The sequence below is a fragment of the Diadema antillarum genome, unplaced genomic scaffold, assembly GCF_040938485.1.
Source record: "Diadema antillarum isolate AM-2024a unplaced genomic scaffold, OU_Dant_1.0 seq00000595_RagTag, whole genome shotgun sequence".
Lineage (NCBI taxonomy): Eukaryota > Metazoa > Echinodermata > Echinoidea > Diadematoida > Diadematidae > Diadema > Diadema antillarum.
The window spans coordinates 1-20,994 of record NW_027271526.1 but is presented as its reverse complement, the minus strand read 5'-3'; the positions used below and the strand labels follow the sequence as shown (position 1 = coordinate 20,994).

The following is a 20,994-nucleotide window of genomic DNA, read 5'->3' as shown; positions in this document are numbered from 1 at the left end:
ATGCCTTTAAGAAATATTTTAAGTCACCAACTTAAAGTTGTTCTTTGCCTAAGTGCTTGATGAGCTTCCAGTGCATGTTTCAGCTGCATTTTCTGCAGGGATGCTGGTTTTCAGGCCAAAGCCTAAATTCAGGCCCTGGCAGTTTCAAAGTTCAGGCTCTTTCATGTACAAAGAAGCTTCATGTTGATGGATTTCAGGCCCTCTCTTTCATTCTAACTGGCATCCCTGTTTCTGATTCATTTCCACCAAATGTTAACACATATTTTTAAACATATGAAGCAGCATTTTGTAATTCATACTTCCTCACTGTTGTTTAACATTTTGATGAAAAAAAAATGATTCCTTAAATAATTTGGCAATAAATACGGTTAGGAATAATTGAAGAGGAGCAACTCCTGCAGTAACGAGAGTCATGTTTTCGTTTGCAGAGCTGTTTAATCAGTGGTGGATCTAGGCGGGGGTGCACTGGCCCCCCCCCCCCCCCTCCTTTAATTTTGTAAAGGTGCCCCCCCCCCCCTTTTACATAATTCCTGGATCTGCCCCTATAATTATATATTGCCAACTTTGAAAAGTATGCATTTCAATGTATGTACGTGTACGTCAATGGAGATGACGTGTTTATGAAGTATTTGCAAAGTTATTGTCATCATTATCACTTTTAATCACTCTCGTCTCTCCATATCTGCTGCTACTTCCAATCCAGATCTCGAATGCGAATGTACGTATGCTCCAGCTATGGCCCTGTTCACATTCATGAAATTAGACCCTTCGTAGCCATGGCATTTGAACTCACAGTGATGTGGTTTCAGTTTCAAATCTTCTTAAAAATGCAGTGCAAGATGATGTCATCAACATTATGATTAATTGCACTCCCGATTTAGACTTTATTTCGGTACAATGATTATTAATGCAATCCAGTCAAGACTTGACAGCTTTAGATTTTGATGCGACTTCTGCATCAATCTTTTCTGCATTAAACTTGTTTTTTTTATAACCTCATTTTCATATAATAATAATCATTTTGATGTATTGGCAGTTTTTTATTACTTTTCCAAAACCATGGTGTCCCTCTAATGAGCAATGCTAACTTTCCTAGAAAGTGATGAATTTAGCTCTACTCTTGGTACACACCTTCCACACAAAGGAACTTGAGTGGGTAGGATACTGTGACATCATCATTTCTCTTTTCATAAAATACCCCAGTTTTGGAACAAAAGAGTCCTTCATTTGAAACAGATAACAAAAAACAAAAACAAAAACAAAAACAAAAAACAAGGACCAGTTGCAGAAGTGAATCATGTCGCCAGATCACCAACCTGAGGTGTGGGCGAGAGGGCGCTCCAATGTTATCATCGTGGTATCTCCAGACTTGCATCCAAACACTCTAATCAATTTTATGAATGTGAATTAGGTCCAGCATTATGGCATGTATTTGTGATGTTTACTGCATCTGTGTGTATGTGTGTGTGTATGTGTGTATTTTTGTATGTATGTGAATGTATGTGTACAATGTTATTTGCTGTTCTGGGTATTGGGATACTAGTACATTTCAATTATAGAAACAAGGGGGAAAAATAACTGAGAAGTGTTGAATTTTATATTGACATTACTCAGTACCCCTATCTACTGCACACTTTACCCTTTCTATTGCACTAGTGTGCATGTTCCTTCTCGTTAGTAAATGCACATGTATGTTTGTGTGCATGTGCTTTATGTGTGTGTATGTGCTTTTATGTGTGTGTATGTACTAGTATGTATATTTGAGTGATGTGCCATTTCTTTGTATGTGTGTTTGAGTGAGATCAGCTTGGTCAAATCTGATATCCCTCTGCTTTTCAGTGCCCCTAGAATGCAGTGGAGTTTACAGAACCAAAAGGAAATTGTACGTGTAGGTCTTTGTCTTTAAGTTATATTATTGAAAAAATTAGGGCAAAGTCTAAAGTCAAATTTTTTATCTCCAAAATACATCTACTGTAAAACCAGAAATATTGCGTGCGTGAAACTGTCGTGAATTTCGCAAGGGACCGAGATTCACAAAAGTTCTTTTGTACAAAATGCATTTAATGCCAGTAGCAATTTGTGAAAGTTTTGTGCTGCAAAAAAAGGCGTTGGGTCCAGTTTATGAAAGTTCTAAATGCTTTGGCTGTTCCTAGTTTTACAGCATGTAATTCTTATATGCAAGGATTTCAGCTGGTTGCAGAACTTTGTAGTGTGTGAGTACATGCACGCACATTTGCGACATTGTTTTGTTTCCGTTCAGTTTTTGTGTTATTTTCTCCTCTCACAAATAAAGAGAAAATGCGGAGGTTGATGCAAGTTGAGTATTTAGGCAATATTTCCCATGTATTTGACAAGTTCAAGAAAATGTATGCCCTGCAAACAATTAAAGCAGTACAAAAACCTATAAAGTTTATTTTTCCTGGAAAGCTAATTTTGGACCGTCAGCATCAGCAGGGGTCTGTCAAATTCCAGGATGATAAAAACACTTCCATGAAAAGCGATTAAGTTACCATTGGTAATAACTTGATTCATCTTTGTGTGTGTTGAATGAATACCTTGAATATGAAATCTGCTGTAAGTGACTTACCATCGTGGTGCGATAAGCCTTCAGAATCACTGGCATGGAAGAAGTGTGTCCAATTAGGCAAGGGGGGGGGGGGGAGGAATCGTTCCATCCCGCCCACCTTATTAAGCAACAAAACTAAGCTGTCAGTTTCAATGGCTGACTTTTCCATTTGAGAGTAAGAAACTCCAATTATGATTAATACGTGATTTCCCCAGTCATGTTCGCCCTCCCACACAAGCTTTAAAAGGCGACTGTCTGGACCAAATCGAGTTGACTCTGTTGTACATCCACCAAAAGATGTGGGGTTTTCTTTTCTTTTCCATTTTCTCTTTTTGGGAATGAAAAGGAGTATAGAGATTGATGACTCATTTGGTACAGTGATATTTCTCTCTTCTCTCTGGCAAATCAAATGTCTAATTACTTCGAGACGAGAGATTTGCAAAAAATGTTATTGTTAGGCCCCGATTCTGTATGTGTGTGTGTGTGTGTGTGTGTGTGTGTATGTGTGTGTCAGTCTGTCTGTGCATTTGTGTGTGTGTGTGTGTGTGTGTGGTACATGTTTTTCTAGTGTGCTGAAAGTGAGTGTGTGGTTTACGTGATTGCACACGTACAATCATAAGAAAAGTTCATGTTGGACAATGTTGACGAGTTTTTAACGAATAGATGATGGAGTCGAATTCCTCACTTAATAATTTTCTGCGACTTCAATGAAAAGTAAAGAAGGTTCCTGTCTCTCTTTGTGGAATGATGTGGAATTCCACAAAAATTCACTTTTCTAGCATAATGAAAGAGCACTTGACTAACCGCTTTCAGAAAGCAGGGGGAATATTTGCTAACCTTAAGATATCTCAGTATCAAGTTGATGGAATGTGTAGTTTCATGAAAAATGAGTTTTTGTGGAATTCCCTTTATAATTTCTTTATCTTGTTGTCCACACATATGTCATAACCTCTAGTAGTCTGCTCATCCAGCAGTTCCAACACCAAAACTTTAAAAATTCATAACTTTTGAATCAATTGTCCGATTTTCCTTGAATTGATGCATTCTACGAATGTTGCTCCTTTCACTCAATCTACATTGCTCTTTAGGTTTGGGTTCCCTTTAAGGTCCCAGTATTGTTTTGATGATTAACACATGTTTAGGTAGAAACTGACTAGATTTGTGTGTGTGTGTGTGTGTGTGAGTGTGTGGATGGGGGGGGGGGGGAATGAATGTTCCCCAGGGAGTGGAGAATAAGCACTGTCGGTGCTGGTTGGGAATAATGTATCCAGTGACTGGGGTAATAATAGTCTGTAAAGCACAGTGACATTCTTAACAAGTATGAAATGCGCTATATAAAAACTAGCGATCATTATTATCTTCTTGCATTTTCCACAAAACACTGAAATTCTATTCTTTGCTAATGAATATGTATTGAAAGGCATTTTTGGTACTGATAAAGATGAGGATTAGTAGGAAGACAAAGATCATAATAGGTCAGATACATTTTATGATATCAATTTCTGTCGATATTCAATGTTGAAATGTAGATTCATCCCCAAATTTATTGCTTGTTTCAGTGTCTACAACAGTGTTAATTTGTCATACAATATTGCATATTCAAAATTTAAAAAAAAAACTGTAAAAGTAACACTTTAACACACACTCTGCTGGAACGCAGCAAGAGTTAGTGCTCATTACTTTCGCCCACCAGAATTTCTACCCACCCCGGAAAAAGACCCCAGATGTGAATTTAGACTGCATGCTTGCACACCCCTGTCGGTGAATATGATTTATCGCAGTGCGAGAGCATGTGTGATTTCATGACAATGTGCAAAATGTTGCAAGCCGGTATGTGTGCCCAGGTGCCCGGCTACATTGATGTCTGCAGAAGGTAGCGTGATTATGGAGGCTCAGACGATCATCAGGGCAAGGGAAGGACTTCAGACCTTTCTGCGTTGACATGGGACATGTTACAGTTTGATCAGAGCTTTATGATACTGAAGACAGAGTACCAGATTTATTCCTCCACCTACTAAAAATATCTGTCTGTCTGTGGATCTGTTTGTCTCTTTTACTGTGTATCTACAGTGTATTTGTTTCTTTGTCTACTTGTCGGTGTACCCGTGGTCTGTCGCTCTTTCTATCTCTCTTTCAATTTAGATGCAGGGCTCAATGCTAACAATATTCTCTGGTGGCCCATTTTAGGCCACAAAAATCTTTGAATTTGAAATTTTGGCATCCCGAAGGAGAACTGTAGTGGCCCGAAATAAAAGGAAATATACAATTTTATTTTGAATTTTAGCTGCACAATTGGGCCATTATAAGATAACCTTTTTTGAAATTTGGTGGCCCAACATTTATTTTCAGTGGCACCTGGCCGCTTGGACCCTGCTAATGTCTAGCCGGTATAGAATTTATATAAATACCGTAAAAGTGGAAATTTTCACGATATGGTGATTTTAAGGCATTTCGTGCAACCAGAAACTAGCACGAAACTAAAGGCACTCAAATATTTTTGCATGCCATATTTTCCAGTAATTAGTGTCCTGATTCCGCAGAGTTAAAAACATATGAAATTCAGCCTCCCCGGCTGAGCATGAAAATTTTCTCAGGCCATCATATCCACTTTTACAGTGTATGTAATATTCTTATGTCTATCCTTCTGTCCAGCAATTTCTGCTTTCCTGTTTTCTTTTTCTGTTTCCTTCAATATCAGTCTTCTTTCCTTTTTCAACTTTTTCATTCTTCTTTTCAACTTTTTTTTTATATCAGTAAGAATCAAATTGCAGATTAATTTATATATACATCAGGTAGATAGGTAGATACATGTAGGTAGATAGATAGATAGATAGATAGACAGACGGATGAATTGATGGATAGATAGATAGATAGATATGTGGACATTATGAAGTTCCCCTAGTGTTGTTGCTCACTTTTTATTATTCAATTCCAGTTACTTCTGTTCTCATGCCCTCTGCGCCCACAGATGTGTGTCTGTGAGGGGGCTGGTAGGAATCGGAAGAGGGGGAAAATTAACCTCTAATTCAGTCCGCCAGTACCAATAACGCATAACACCAATCAAACCAGCAGTGTTCCCACTTTGTAGGGGCAAAAAAAAAAAATAGTGATAATTTTAGCAGATGGCATGAGGAATGCATGCCCAACTCGCCTCAGTCATCAGAGGAAGCGGAAAAAAGTGGTGTATGTGTGTGCGCGTGCGTGTGCATGTATGTGAATTCATACATTTATGTGTGTGTGTGTGTGTGTGTGTGTGTGTGTGTGTGTGTGTGTGAAAGTATGTTTTTGGGTGTGCCTATGTGTGTGTGTGTATATGTGTGTAAATGTGTTTTTTTAAGATGTGCCCATGTGTGTGTGGTTGTAATTATGTGTTTGTGTGGGTGTGTCTGTGTCTTTTTGTTTATGTCTAGGTATGTGTGTGTGTGTGTGTGTGTGTATGTGAGTCACTGGAATCCTAAATTCAGTGATGTCAGCGTCTGTAAATGTTGCCTTGAGTTAGGTGTAGAAAGATGAGTTGAGATAACTGGCAGTGGTGTCCTCATTTGTGAGGGGTTGGATGGGGAGTTCTTTCTGCAAGCTTGCTCTGTTCTTGACATCCATTCACTGTATCGTGAAAGCTACAAAGATTTTAAAAGATACTTTCATGGTATCAGAGGAAACATACGCAGTACAGCTACTATTCATTCAGACCTTTAAAAATGCATCATGCAGGGTGTGGGATATGACAAAACGCTCTCTACCAATTCGATTTACCAAATCACATGCTCTCTGTGCTTCTTGCCTAACATTGCCAGTGATGGAGTTTTAAGAGCTTTAGGACGTTTTGTCGTTGGTGGTATTACTATGGGCGTAGAAGGAATGGTAACAACCATCTGATGTTCTGTTATGATTTAAGAGAGGAATAGAAATTGGGCCGACTGAAAAACTGATTTGAAATTTAATATGGAAAAATATAGATACTTATAAATTAGTCATATACATATTTTTGTGTGTGTGTGTGCATGTGTGTGTGTGTGTGTGTGTTAATGTTTATGTGTGGGTCTTTCTATAACAGTGTGTTGGTCGGATATCTTAGGGTATAATTTTTATTCTCCTATACATAGGAAAGACTGCATTGCTGTCAATTGTAATTTCCTTCTTTGCCATACCAAAACTAGTGCTAACGTTACTACCAGAAAAGCTTAAACTTCCTTTGCAGGTTTTCACACCCAATTTATGGGTCAGGTTTGGTTCGGTTTGGTTTTTTTTTCTTCTTCTTCTTCTTCCCACAGGGATTTCCATTAATATTTGGGTCCAGTCCATCATTTCACTCCCCAGTGTTATTAGCATTGTTAAAATCACATAGGAATCAGGATTTTGACATCTCAGCTTCTTCCACCCACCACCTCTGTAACCCCCGCCTTAATGCCCAACCCCTTCCCCCCCCCCCCAAAAAAAAAAGAGAGAGAGAGAGAGAGAGAGATGAAACAAAAAATTGACTAACAATAGGAACTACTGAGGACCAAAATACTTAAAAGCATTGATTTCACTCAATATTCCCAAATGTCCCACTCTAGAGAGGGCACACATTCCTTTAAAGACAGACCAGACATGTATACTTCCGGACGATTTCGGCTATCGCTCCTCCAGGAATATGCTCTTTTCCTTTCCTTAGCTCCTTTTCTGCTCCCCCCCCCCCCCCCCCTTGACAGCATCAGTTTGACGCAAAGTAGCTCTGAAACTTACCTGGGAATAAACTGTATGGCAGAAACATTCCCCAATCGGTCGTTTTCATTCCATTTTGAGATCCTAGAGGGTCCACATATCAAACCATGGGCTGATATGGGTATGACATTTCCCAAATTTTTCTGTGACATTCCATTTACAGTGTATGTGTCTGTTATTTCCACTTTGCCAAGAGCTTCGAATACCTTGGAATGAAGCTATTGTGTCATGTGTCAATGTTTGTTTGTTTTTGTCTTTCTCCTCTTCTTGTCCTTTTTTTTTTTCTTGTTGGAGACCCTATGCCCCCATAGTTTTATCTAGTTTCCATTTGAGCTTACAGATCTTTTAGAAGAAAATTGCCACCTTCTTGTATTCAATGTCCTTGAGCAATAAGTAATGAAGTTGGAAAGCAGCCTCCATTAGACCAGACCATCTCGACCTTTGCGATTATGATATGATGCATCACCCACCTTTTCCTCGGTAGTCAGGAATCTGCTGCCAGCATCTTTTTTTTTTTTTTTTTTACAGGAGTGGGCGGGGGTGTTGGATAGCCATTGCAGATAGCAGACACTGCTCATTCAAGGGCGTTCGTTCACATTTGCGATCGCCATTCCTCGGAGGTCGTTGCCTCCATTTTCCGTAGCATCCAGAGGGGGTCTTGAACCAGATACCTGGCTGGTAGTAGCTAGTACGTGGCTGGTAAAGATATCACAGTCAGTCACTCTCAAGGCCACGGTGTGGCACTGCCACATCAACTTCTTCATCCCCATTGCCAAACGGGAGAACACTTAGATCTGAAATATTGAATGTATAGCACAAGCTCCTATTCCTGTATATACTGTAAATCTTGAGCCTGAGTTGTTCCACAATTGGGGAAGATTTTGGTAGAGGACAAGGATGTCTGTCATAATTTGCAGATAGAGAGAGTGTAGTGGACATATCATATTAGATATTCTATTGTACTAGGGGGAGTTTAGTATGGTAAGGTGTTCCTGTGTGCAAAAAGAAAAAAGAAAAAAACGAGATGTCAGAACTGCATGAATTTTAGTTATTTTGTTTAATTACTTGGTAATGTATACAATATATTTATATCTCTTTGATATTTGCCATGTCAATCATCTACCAGCAGTGTAAGTGACACCGGTAAATTTGATGATTTGTTAAGTAGCCTGCACAGTTGCACTATTCTGGCAGCAGAAAATAAATCAAAACAAAAAGAAGGGGAAGGCCTTTTTCCATGGAATAAATTCTGCTGTTGTGCAAGCAAATTAAGTAGGTAATATCAACCATTTTGTGGAAGCTCAACAGCCATGCCCGACAAAAACAAAATGAACCTGACAAGATATTACAAACATAATGAAAGATGAAACGAAAACAAAACAAAAAAACAAAGAAGAAAGAAAGGTTGTGATTTATTTCACTTGTGGAGGGGTTAGTAGTTAAGATGCGAAAAGAAATGAAGGGCATCTAGCTTCAATTCATCATTGTTCAAAGTGTGGTTGAACCTCAACTAAGCAAACGTCAATGCCCCTCATGGGGAGCATAATCAGAGTCTGCCTTCGATCACATGACGTCTGCGAGCTCTCCGAATCGCTACCCAAGATCATAAATATGAACTATGACAATCCGCTTTCATTTTGCCCTTTTGCCAAAGTGTAATGTAAGAAAACAATGTTCTTTCTCTGTCCCTTTTTTACATTTGTCAGTCAAAGAAAGTTGATGAAGAATATTTCATGTTTTAATGTTTGCAGATCAAAGTTTGATGTCCCGTCGAGACAGCACATATTTTTTTTTTTTTTTGTTCTCTTGCTTTGATGATAGGATTTTTTTCCCCTTCTTTATCTTAGTTTATGTCAACCTAGTTTAATTCAATCTGGTAATTTTTCCCCAAGGACGCATTGGCCTTCATTGTACATCATCTGCACTGTACAGTAAACGAATATCTCATATGCTATGCAGGTTAGGATTTGTGTCTCAGCAAGTGTAGTTTCATTTGAATGTTTAAGGGGAATGTTCTCAGTATTAGTACTCACATATTTATTATCATTATCATTATTGTTATTTATTCAGCATTTCAGATGTCTGGTTGGCTGTTGCTGCCAGGGGCAGTGTAATGATTATTTCTTCTACACTTTTTCGTTTTTTTTTTTTCTTTCTTTAATGTGATGGGGACTTCTGGTTCACAGTCTTCTGTCACAAGGTGTATGACAAAAATGAACGAAGAAAAAAACAAACAAAAGAAACTTTGCAGCGGTCCTACTGTGGAGGGGGACCTTCGGAGCATCAAGCAATAGTCCTAAAAGTTTATTTCTCTTGTGCCCTCATTTGGTTAGATTTATTTACGATTCCCCGTATTCAGTAGGGAGAGTCATAACAATAACCGCTAAAACTTTGACCTTCATTAAAAAATCAATAGGTTGACATGTAGACTGTGTCTTCTTCAAATTTTAAAGGCTGAGAATGTTCAGATATTATAGAAAAGCCTTTTTCTTAAACCAGACACATGTGACTAGTACTGAGTTATTGTGTTTGAAAACCCTAGTTTCATGCGGACATGGCTGCATCCAAAATTCAAAGCTGAATTTGCCGAAGCTGCTTATTTGATAACCAGCTTACTTACTTTTTTCTCTTTTTTTCCTTTTTTTTTTCTGGTATTTAAAGATTTTTGAAGTAAAAGTGAAGCAAATTGTATGTCATTGGAAGTTAACAGTCCTGGGACTTTGATGATATCAAAATCATAAAATCAGGCTTTTTTTTTGTAACATGTTGCAAATGAGATTACCAAGATGTTTTTTCCACTGTAAGCACTTGACTCTTTCATGGCTTGTAGCCTTTATGCAACCTTGATTGGTACATATACTTAGTTACTAGTAGTGGATTTGGCAATGGATTCAATTGTATGTTATTTCAACAATGTTCTATAGCCCCTAAATGCTTGATTTAAGATCCATAAATAACCTTTTGCCAGAATTATACCATCACTCAGCACATGGATTTGTATTTCAGAGTTATTAGGTTCCTATCCAACTATTTTAGAATTTAAGGAGACATGCCTCTGATAGCCATAGGCCCCCCCCCCCCCTCCCCAAGAAAAAAAGTAATTCGTAGAGGGCATATATCATACAGATGAAATCAACACTTTCTGTTTCTCTAAGGTTTTGTCACGCAATTGGCAGGGGAAATTAATCACCCTGTTGTTAAATAATGGCATCAAGGATACATATCTGACTTGCTGTTAAGCAACAGTGTTTAATATCTGTAACAAAATATGGCTGTTTTCTCCTCCCCCCCCCTCCTGTATCTCTACCCCACCCCCACCCCTGCGATATAAACAAATGAATAAATACATCCTACTTTTTTTTTCCCTTTGTGGTTCCATTTCATATCCAGGCAATCTAATCTATATTGCTTCATTCAAGGAACAGTATTTCATTACATTCCTCCTAATATCTTATGAAATGTGAAAGAGCAAATATTTCCCTAGCATGTTAAAGAAAATAAGGACAAAATTAAAAGTGGAACTGTAGAATGTGCTCTTGTGACCGCCCACACGAACCCACAATGAGGAAACTCAAGACCCAGGCATACAAGACCTCGGCATACAAGGACCCGATTACGATTATTATTATGCAGAAGGAGAAGGAATGGGAGGAGAATAGGATTAAGAGAAATGTGACATTCTGACACAAAAGACATTGATATCTGTTAGCTTTCTGCCCGCTATTAGTCTCTTGACCCCAGCGAGGTCAACTCAACAATACGTACTTGACTGCTCCCTGGTGCACTTATATCCATGGGGAATTTTTTTTCTTCTTCTTCTTTTTATTATTAGTATTTTTTTTTTAGGTTGACTCTGTCTGGGTTCTGTCCGGGTGTAGTAAGGGGAAAAATAGGATAAGATACCTGAGAAATGCCTGGTATTCTAGAGGGTGTTAAATTTGAAGAAATGGATAGATTGCAGCACTGCAAAATTTTGAGTGGTGTTGTGGGTGAGAGTCTGTGTCACTATCAGGAACTGCTTGCTTGATTTCAGTGATGACTTGGAGGAGTGTGGGTGTGATGAGATTTACAATGTTATCTCTGACTGTTTTCTTCTGGGTTTTTATGCCTCCGCCACGAAGTGGTGCCGGAGGCATTATGTTTTCGGGTTGTCCGTCCGTCCGTACGTCCGTACGTACGTCCGTCCGCTTTCGTTTACGCGATAACTTGAGTAATATTTACTGGAATTTTACCAAACTTGGTCCAAGTATGAAGTATGATGGGGCAATTATTTGATTAGATTTTGGGTGAAATCGGCCAAAGGTCAAAGGTCAAAGGTCAAGGTCAAATCATGAAATTGTATCCGTTTACGCGATAACTCAAGACTGGATGGAAGTAAATTTCACCAAACTTTGTTGGAGGATGATGTATGATGGGACAATTACTTGATTAGTTTTTCAGTGAAATCGGACAGAGGTCAAAGGTCAAAGATCAAGGTCAAATCCTAAAATTTATCTGTTTACGTGATAACTCAAAACTGGATGAAGCAGCTTTCACCAAACTTGGTCCAATGATCATGTATGATGGGACAATTAGTTGATATGATTTTAGTGACATTGGCAAGAGGTCAAAGGTCAAAAGGTCAAGGTCAAATGCTACAAGTGTTGCAATTTCCCCCATACCTATGCAATGCCCAAAGGTATTTTGGTGAAAGTTGGTGTGGACATGTACTACTGCGTAAAGATTCTCCAGAGAGAGTTTCATGTCATAAGGTCAAAGGTCAAAAGGTCAAAGGTTAGGTGAAAATGTTGCAATATCACTTTTCTCGCAAATGGTTCAATGTATCTTCGTGGAACTTGGTACATACGCATGTACTGACTGGCAGGGATTATCTAGGGAATTTAGGGGTCATGGGTCAATAGTCATGGGTCAAAGGCCAAGGTCAACTCCTCAAAATTTTACTATTTCCCTTATATACTAGTATATGCAATGCTTGCATTATTAGTTTCAAAACTTATTACATGCATTACCTAATGGAGATTCTCTTGGAAATTTCCATCCGGAAGGTCAAAGGTCAAAGGTTAAGGGTCAAAGGCCAGGTTTCAATGCCCCTCCCCCCCCCAAAAAAAAAAAAAAAAATCCATTTTGTACCGTCATTACACTCTTTCTTCATACCTTGGAAATTACTCAATGCATAAACTTATAAAAAGGTCTGTCAGAATTCAAGTAAAAATTCTCAATTCCCCAAATATGTGTACCTGCACTCTTAGAAAATTAAAGCAAACCCAGTTCAAGACATATCTGACAAACCTGTCATTTCAGTATTTTGCCAGTTATGTGAAACTGTCATGGATCACACATTGTGAAGACATTGTACTATACGCCTATTGGGAGAATCATGCATTATGGCGGAGGCATCAGTCGCCATAGCGACATTTCTAGTTTTTCTTTTAACTGGAAGTTTTCATGACAATCAGGGTAGAAATGAAACCTTATGTACTGGGAAAGAGGTGTTAGTGACACTGACAGGCATAATGCAAAAAGGTAGCAAGTAATGCAGGCAGAGGGGAAAATTGTGTGGAAACAAGTCACAAATTTTAATATCAACAACAGAGATGAGGATTCTGTGTATCAGATGTTTGGTCTGTGTACATGTAATATCTTCTGTCCAGGACCAAGGAGGTACTTGTATCACTACCGTTTTGTATCCAAACCATATTGTTGTAGACAAGTTAAAGACCTGAGATTTTATGATGTCAGAAATGACTATAAACACTCTACTTCTGACTTGAAAACAGGGGCATTAGATTACACACACTGAGTAACTGAGACTTCGTGAACAGAATAAATCAAGTGGCTTATCCCTATAAAGCCCAAGGGTAAGGAAAAGTAAGCAACACCATGTGTTTGCTTGTTAATCCACTCATTACTATCTGATGGATGTGTGTAGTTTAGCATTAGACTGACAATTACAGTGTCTGCTATAGTATTATGCTGGGATGTAGTGTGTGGGATGAGTGGAAACATGTGTTATATTTGTGTCTTGCAAGCACTGCTTGATGCATGATACACTAATAGGTCGTTCAGATTTTGTGATATTTGTCAAGCTTAGCTGAAGTTTTGTAGCATTTAACCCATTAAGGATGAGTCCCAAGTATACTTGGGCAGGTGTCTGTGTTGCGTGTTGTAGCAAAATCAGTCCATCCTCATGGGGTTAAAAGAGCTTCCCACTGCAACTTCCCAACTGCCTTCCCTGAAATGGTGGTCAGCCGCAGAGTAACAAATGCAGTCTAGATAGCACTTTGAAAGGATGATCAGTCACAGAGTAACAAATTTAATGTTGATAGTGCTAAGCTACATTTGTATGCATAGAGAAATCATTTTACCATTTTGTGTGTTTGTTTCTACTCATCATAGCTGCCAGGCATTTCTCAGAAAGTAGCCAGCAGGCCATTCAGGAAGCCCTACAGAGGCTTGCCAAGCGACAGGCTGCCCGCCAGTATTCGGCGTCCAGTGTCCAGAATCAGAACCTGCTGACACAGAAGTACGTGGAGCAGCACTTTGGACTGGTTAACCCGCTGCAGGGCCCACCCCAGTCAACGCACGTCGGAGGAGGAGGAGGGTACGGCACCAACCCTGTCTTAACTAGCAGTCTGAGCCGAAGCGGGTCACGGTCACGCTCAGGCAGCATGGGCCACGTGCGGCCTCAGAGTCAAGGCCCGGCCCCCTCAGCCATAGCGGTGGATGGACACCTCGGGGGCGGGCTCCACTCCAGGGTTGGTGGTGGTGGTGGTGGAAGCCGTGTGGATGGGGAAGCGCCGGTTGAGAAGGGGCGCAGTGGAGCGAGTATGGAGCAAACAAGTCACCACATGCGGGCATCCAGCCAGGGCGCCGTACCCCTAAATAGAACTCACAGCGTTACCACGGATACCAGCTCTAAAGATAGCTCCGAGATCAGTGGACCAATGGGCGCGGCGAAGGTGAATTCTGGCCAGGGGTCTGGCCTGGCCAACGGATGGTCGGACGATGCCTACGGCGCCCAGCTGAGAGCCATGCAGCAGCTGACCGTGTCCGGAGGGACGGCCAAGGGTCAGGCCCAGTCCCACAATGCATTGCAGCAGCAGCAGGACGGAAGGACCGGAGTGAAGGCAGGGGGCAGCAGACATATGAGCAACGGTCCGTCACGCCCGCTCAGCCTCCACGAACAGCAACAGATGGCGTATGAGTTGTCCCAGCAGAGCAAGGCCAAACATCAAGAAAAGGTAAGGGCCACTTCAAGGGTGTTCTTCTGTGATTAATGTTTGGGAATCTGCAGGCTTACCTTCACCTTGTCTTTCCTCTAAATGAGGAAAGATGTTTGCATCCTGAATACCCTTCCCCCCCCCCCCCAATTTTTTTTTCCATCTCTCAGATATCTAACCTTGAAGTTGATAAAGTCTGACTACATTGCAAGTGAGACATGACCTCAATATACAGTGCTGTAACTATTTGCCTTATTTTGCCTTTATTGAGTAGTATTGATTTCTCTACTTTCCATGTAGTTTTGACACATGATGATGTACAAAACAAAGATACATAGATAACTCACTTAAGTTGGATAAGTTTTTCAGAGAATGTGCTGTATTTTATTGACTGCTCATGGAAATCCATGGTTTTCTTTGTTCAGTTTGTGGAGATTAAAAGGTAAAATAAACTTACAAATTTTTTGCATAGTCAATTCAAAAAGAGACAGGAACTACAAGGTTGAATGCAGTAAGGTCAAAAAAACCCAGATGCAGTATAGTTACAGAAGACTTGTTTAACATCTGTAGAAGATAGCAAGCCTATGTACTGGCACTGGGCTGTATTTTTCAATGCTCAGAATTGAATTGGGCCCAACAGATAAGGAATTAGTATGCTGCATGTCATGTGTGCTGTGCATCTTGAATTCACATATAAATTTCATTCATGTAATAATTGAAATATGAAAGTGAAATATGACACACATGAGTAGAAAGCATTATCTATTTTCAGCAGTCAAGTTTGCACTAGAGATGTTTGTCTGTAAAATGCATTAATGAGATGTTTGGACTTTCAATGGCTTTTTGTGAACAATTGATGCTTCACAAGAATTCTCATGTGGTGACTTGAGTTGCAGTAAAACTCACCACATGAATATAGTGAGATTAGGAGGGTTACAGAGTTTAATGATCTATGATAGAACTCTTTCATTGACATACATACCAGTATTCCTTAGCAGTGAATTTTACATTTCCTTCACAAACTATGATATGAAATTGGCAACACAAGTGGTAGTGTATCAAGTGATTCAGTGATAACCACAGTCTTTGAAGTTTAGTAATGGAAAAGAAAATTATGAATTAAAGCTTATCTTCTATGTATTGAGATATTTCTTTTTTTCTACAACTTTCTTTGCAATAACTCAAGAAAAACACGCCCTATCACCCCCATATTTTGCACATGTTTAGTTCATGTCACATACATTATTTCATAAAATAACAACTACTAGATCGGACAACATCTTGGGTATGTAAATTAGGATCAAAGGTCATAAATGTTTCATCTTGTATCTTGGTGAATACCTGTCCTGTCTTTTCCATATTTTTCACACGTATAAACGATGTCGCGAGAATCATTTCACAAAATAACCACTATTTCATCAGATGCAATCTTGGGAGTGTAAAGGTGGGTCAAAGGTCATATGTACTTGTTGCTGTTTCTTCGTTATAGTGTATACAGAATTTGGTACCAAACATGGCAGATATGATTCCCTTTGCTACATGAGAATGCAAACATCACACGGCCAATGTCTCTAAACACAGATGAAACTTGTATGGTCATGCCTATTGCGATCAGGACTCAAATCATTGATTAAAAAAAAAATTGGATCCCCTTAATTTGTCAGTGATGACAAATTACAATCTCGAGTTATCTTTATCATGCTATACCATATTCTATATTTTGTGTCATCTCACATGTCATATCAACAAAGTGAAAGCGATGCAGCTTCAACAGGGGGAAAAAAAAAGGAGAAGAAGAAAGAAATGCTCAAGTCCCATATAATGCGTAATTTAATTAAAGTGCTACACAATTTGTTCAGAGAGATGTACTCAGCTCTTGGACTGTCATGGTGTATAGCCAGAGCAGTCAGGTTTAGCTGCAGTGAATTGCCAGTGCTGGTATACCAGGGAAAAGGAGCACAGATGTTCATCTCTCAGGCCAGGCCTTTCGGGGTCATTAGCATAGATGCAGCCAGCCTGTCCAAGGTCGGACGCTGCCTGGTACCTTCAATGACCCATTAATCATCGCATCCCTCTCCCTATCCCTCTCTCTCTCTCTTTCTCCCCCCTCTCTCTTTCTCTGTGGCAATAAAACCCTCCCCCCTGTGATGATAGCTTATCTAGAGATTGCAAAACTCATCTAAACTAGATTAATGATGATAGTGGAGCTTGGGGTGAGACTGGAGTATTGGGAAGTAAGGAAGGGGGAGAAGAAGAGGGGGTGGGGGTTAAAAGGGGGAAGTACAGGAAGAAGAGTATGGGATACCTCTTGGCTTCCATTGTATTTTGCTGGTGCGTGTAGGCATGCATGGATCAAAGGTGATTGGTTCAAGGCGAAGTCTACCAATCAGTCAACTATGTTTATCCATAGAAGCAAAGTATCTTAAAGGGATGGTATAGTTTTGGTTGAGATGATGGGGCTTCAGGTTTCCAACTTTTTTTTTGTTGAGATGATGAGAAACCTTTTATTGAATATGAAAGAGCATACAATTCTAAGAGGAATTCAAAGTTTATTTGATGATTTTTTGTTGTTGTGGAAATTGCAGAGATGTCCAGAAACAAAGAGGTCTTAATAAAAGGTAGGACCCACCTTTTGTTAGGACCACTTTCTTTTACTTTGTTTTTGGCTATCTCTGCCATTACAAAACCAATTTTCATCAAATAGACTTTGAATTCCTCTTGGAATTGTATGCTCTTTAATATTTCATCAGTGGTTTCTTGTTACCTTGAAAAAAATTAAAATCTGAATTCCCATCTCAATCAAAACTATAGTATCCCTTTAAAGACCCAGTAGCATGAGGATACCATAGAATGGGAAGTCTGGGCGAGTTCGAATAAATTCGAGAATCCCCTTTTCAAATTATGTACTGTTTTGATCTCTGTGTAAGTACACATACAACCAAAGAATCTCATCTGGAGTCGGCCATTACCCATGAGCTTACACTTTGATACACATATTTGCTGACATCTGGATGACCAGTGCTATTTGTGGTTTCTGAATGTACTCCAATGGGCAGCGCATGAAGAACAGTTCAACTGGACCACCCACATTTCTCCGCGCTACCATGTCTTTAATTGTTATTGAGGCAATGTGCATCAGTGCATAGGTCTGTGTGTGGAAAAGACTTGGTATAAAGAGTGTTGATTGGATGAAGAAAGAATAGGAGGGGATGGGGGGGGGGGGGAGAGTGGGGGAAAAAAGGGAAGGAGAAAGGGGGGGGGGGAGGGCAGTGAGAGGAGACAGAACTCGCTCAGCAGTGCTCCAGACAGAGGGTGCTGGCAAGGTTGGTCCACAGATGCTCTGCAGAAATTAACGCTGCCTCATTCAATTAACCATGTGTGCCCACATTTAACTCATTCATTAGTGCTCTTAAAATAAGTCCTTATAAATAAACTCTTTCCTTCACCACATGATGTGCATCCATCTAAATATTGTACACACAGATACATACTGTGCAAATTGGATGAAATGATGACATCACCATATAGAAGTTGTACTTGTTATTGCAGCCAGCATGACTGTGCTCTCCAAACAAACTTTAAAATTCCTTAACTATCCTGTCATACGTCTTATTACTGTGAAATTTATTCTTCTGTTTTATTTCACTCTTTTTATGAAGTTAATTAGAATATGAAGTGAATTTTTTAAAGGTGTTTTTAACCAAAAAAATAAGTATTCGTGTATGATGGTAAATTAGAAACAAGGATGTCCTTGCAAAATAAGGCAGCTTTTTTCCTTTTTCTCGAATTAATATGTTTCTTTGTATTGTGAACATCTAGGCCTACTCTTTCGCATATTGTACCCCCCTCTTCTTTCCTTTCCACTCTTCACATTCAATTTCTTGTAGTTTTATAATGCCATAATGATGGAATCCATGTTTGAATAACTTTGATATGGTATCCTTTATACACCCATATATATACAAACATATGTAATGTACATTGTACATACATAAATAAACATATGATATCCATGCATCACCATTCATCTCTCTCTCTCTCTCTCTCTCTCTCTCTCTCTCTTCCCCTCTTTCTCCCTCTCTCTCTTCCTTTTCCCTTTTTAGCATAGGTCTACAATTGTACATACTTGAAGCTGTTTGTCTTCTACTATCCAGCTGTCAATTTTTTTTTTATCACTCTATGCTTTTTCTTTCTATCTATCTCTCTAACCCCCTCCCCATCCCCATTTTCTCCTTTTCTTTCTCTGGCCTGTCCTAGCAATCTTGTGGCTGACACACACACTGGGTGGTATATGTGATGGTGTTGGGAAAGCAATAAAGAGAGCCTGCAAGGTTCAAGTTCAAGTGTGAGCTCATCAGCTTTATCTAAGCCCCAGATTGGCGGACAAAAGAAGGAAACCAGGGAAAATGGATTATTCCTGTAAAAGGGAGGGGCTTCTTCTTCTTCAGTCTTCTACCAGCATGGCTGCTTTAAAAACAAAAACTATAGCAAAAACCTTCAAAGGATTAATTAGTTTAATATGAAGTACACATGTGTGGAAATCAATACTAAGATATCTTGTGCAAGCCTCTGTGTGTGTGTGGGGGGGGGGGGATGGAGGGGAGGGGTAAGTGTGTTTGTGTATGTAGGCATACTCTCTGTAGGCCTACAGTGTTCTGAGTGACAAAATTTTGCTATTTTTATGATACATTTGTCCTGACCTTACCTTCATAGTTGATTTGTTGGTAACTCCTGGGCATTTTGATGTGATTAGAGCATAGCTCTTTCCAATGTATGTGGGGTGATATCCTAAACATTTGAATCACAGCCTTTAAACAGTCATTCCTCAGATGTTTCCTGTACTACCACTTGTACTAGTCTTCCCTGCCCCCAAGGAAAAGGAAAGGGGGGGGGGGGGGGGAGGGGCAAGATAAGCACATGGTATACAGCAGGCCAGCACCTGCAGGGAGGGATTTGGGGTTATTGGGGGTGGCAGAAAATACACATTAATGGCTCTTTCGTGCCATTTGTTGATTTTGCGGGGTCTTTTGAAGAGAAAGGCCAGCTAATTTTGGTTTATATCATGGGGGCCTGCTAGACAAGGAGACAGTCACGGTTGCAAGACACCAGTCTACAGTGGGAGTGTCCCCCCCCCCCCCCCCTTCAAGAGAAGACAGTTAAAGAGGGTAATAGTACTTTTACTCTAATTGGTCAGGGAGAAAGAAATTTGCTGCAAGTCCATTGAGAATTAAAGGGCATAAGGGATTTTTTGTCTTTTGTTTTGTCTGTGTGATTTGCTCTTTTATGTCTGTCTGTGTGTTTATTTGTTTGTTTTGTCAATTGTTTCGGCCAGGAGGACAGGGTCATTCATGTTTGCTTCCTTGTGGTCCTTGATTGATCCAGCAGACGATTATGCTGAAGCACATACTCAGGATGTTGCAACATCACACACTAAAAGTTGAAGTTTGTAGACCAGTATGAGAAGTTAGCTGGAATGGAGAGACATCTTCCATATAGGCCCTATACTATCTCAGAGATCTGTCTTCTTTCTCATTTGATGAAATGTTTGTCATGATCGAATAGATATGCTTTCGTGCATGTACAAGTCTGTGATTCTTTGAAAGAGTAAAGCAGTCCAAATAGGTTTTATGATAGATAGATAGATAGATAGATAGATAGATAGAAGGATAGATAGATAGATAGAAGGATAGATAGATAATACACTGGTAGATACATGTATATCAATGTAGCTAGATAAAAAGAGAGAGATATATTGATAATAACAGAATCATTTCCTGTGCCCATTACAGCTGTTCATGATAACTATGTTATAGCAAAATGCAATGTAGTGAAACACATTGTGCAAAGAATTATAAATCAATTAATTTTTAGTCCATGAATTATAATTCAAAAATGTTTTAGAATATGCATAGATATATCATATATATACATAGGCCCTACATACAACAAAATCTCAGACATTGATTTGTTGTTTTCGCAATCATTTAGTTAGGATTTGGTGAGAATTGCATGCATTTGCATTTGGGAGGCACTTTCTTTCACTGAGGGTTGTTCTATGTCTTGCAGGACAAAAATAGATGTATATGCAATACCTAGCAAAAATGGGGGAAAAAATAAAATAAGAAGAAATGCCTATATGTAGTGGCGGCCTTTTTGTCTTAGCATCAGAACTATGGTTGTCCAGCAAGGCAACTAATAATATTCATTAGCTCTGGCCTTGACATCAGCTGAAGCTCTCCCTCCCACCCCACCCCCCCACCACCACCCCATCCATTCCCATACCCACCTAAATTGGCACAGATCATCCAATGGCAGATGGTATGAATAACCTGTCATGATTATATCATTACCTGACCTCCAGGGATCGTTATTTCATAAATCAAAATATTCTCACATTTTTAGAGGCAGAAGGTTGCTGATGATTGTGCGGAAAGTGAGGACTCGAACCGGATTGGAACATCTCCATTTATGATAAGCAAAACGGTGTTACTCATCATGAGAATG

The 20,994-nt window shown here is 39.5% G+C and overlaps 1 protein-coding gene across 1 annotated transcript in view; it reads left to right on the top strand.

Annotated features, from left to right (window-relative positions):
• LOC139735728 (tubulin polyglutamylase TTLL5-like) overlaps window positions 1-14,511 on the top strand; it is a gene marked incomplete at its 3' end in the record, with an annotated part of 73,451 nt that extends 58,940 nt beyond the window's left edge. The window contains exon 29 of the mRNA XM_071646474.1: window positions 13,667-14,511. Within this exon, the coding sequence (XP_071502575.1) occupies window positions 13,667-14,511 (845 nt within the window). The remainder of the gene's footprint in view (window positions 1-13,666) is intronic.
• Between the last annotated feature and the right edge of the window lie 6,483 nt (window positions 14,512-20,994).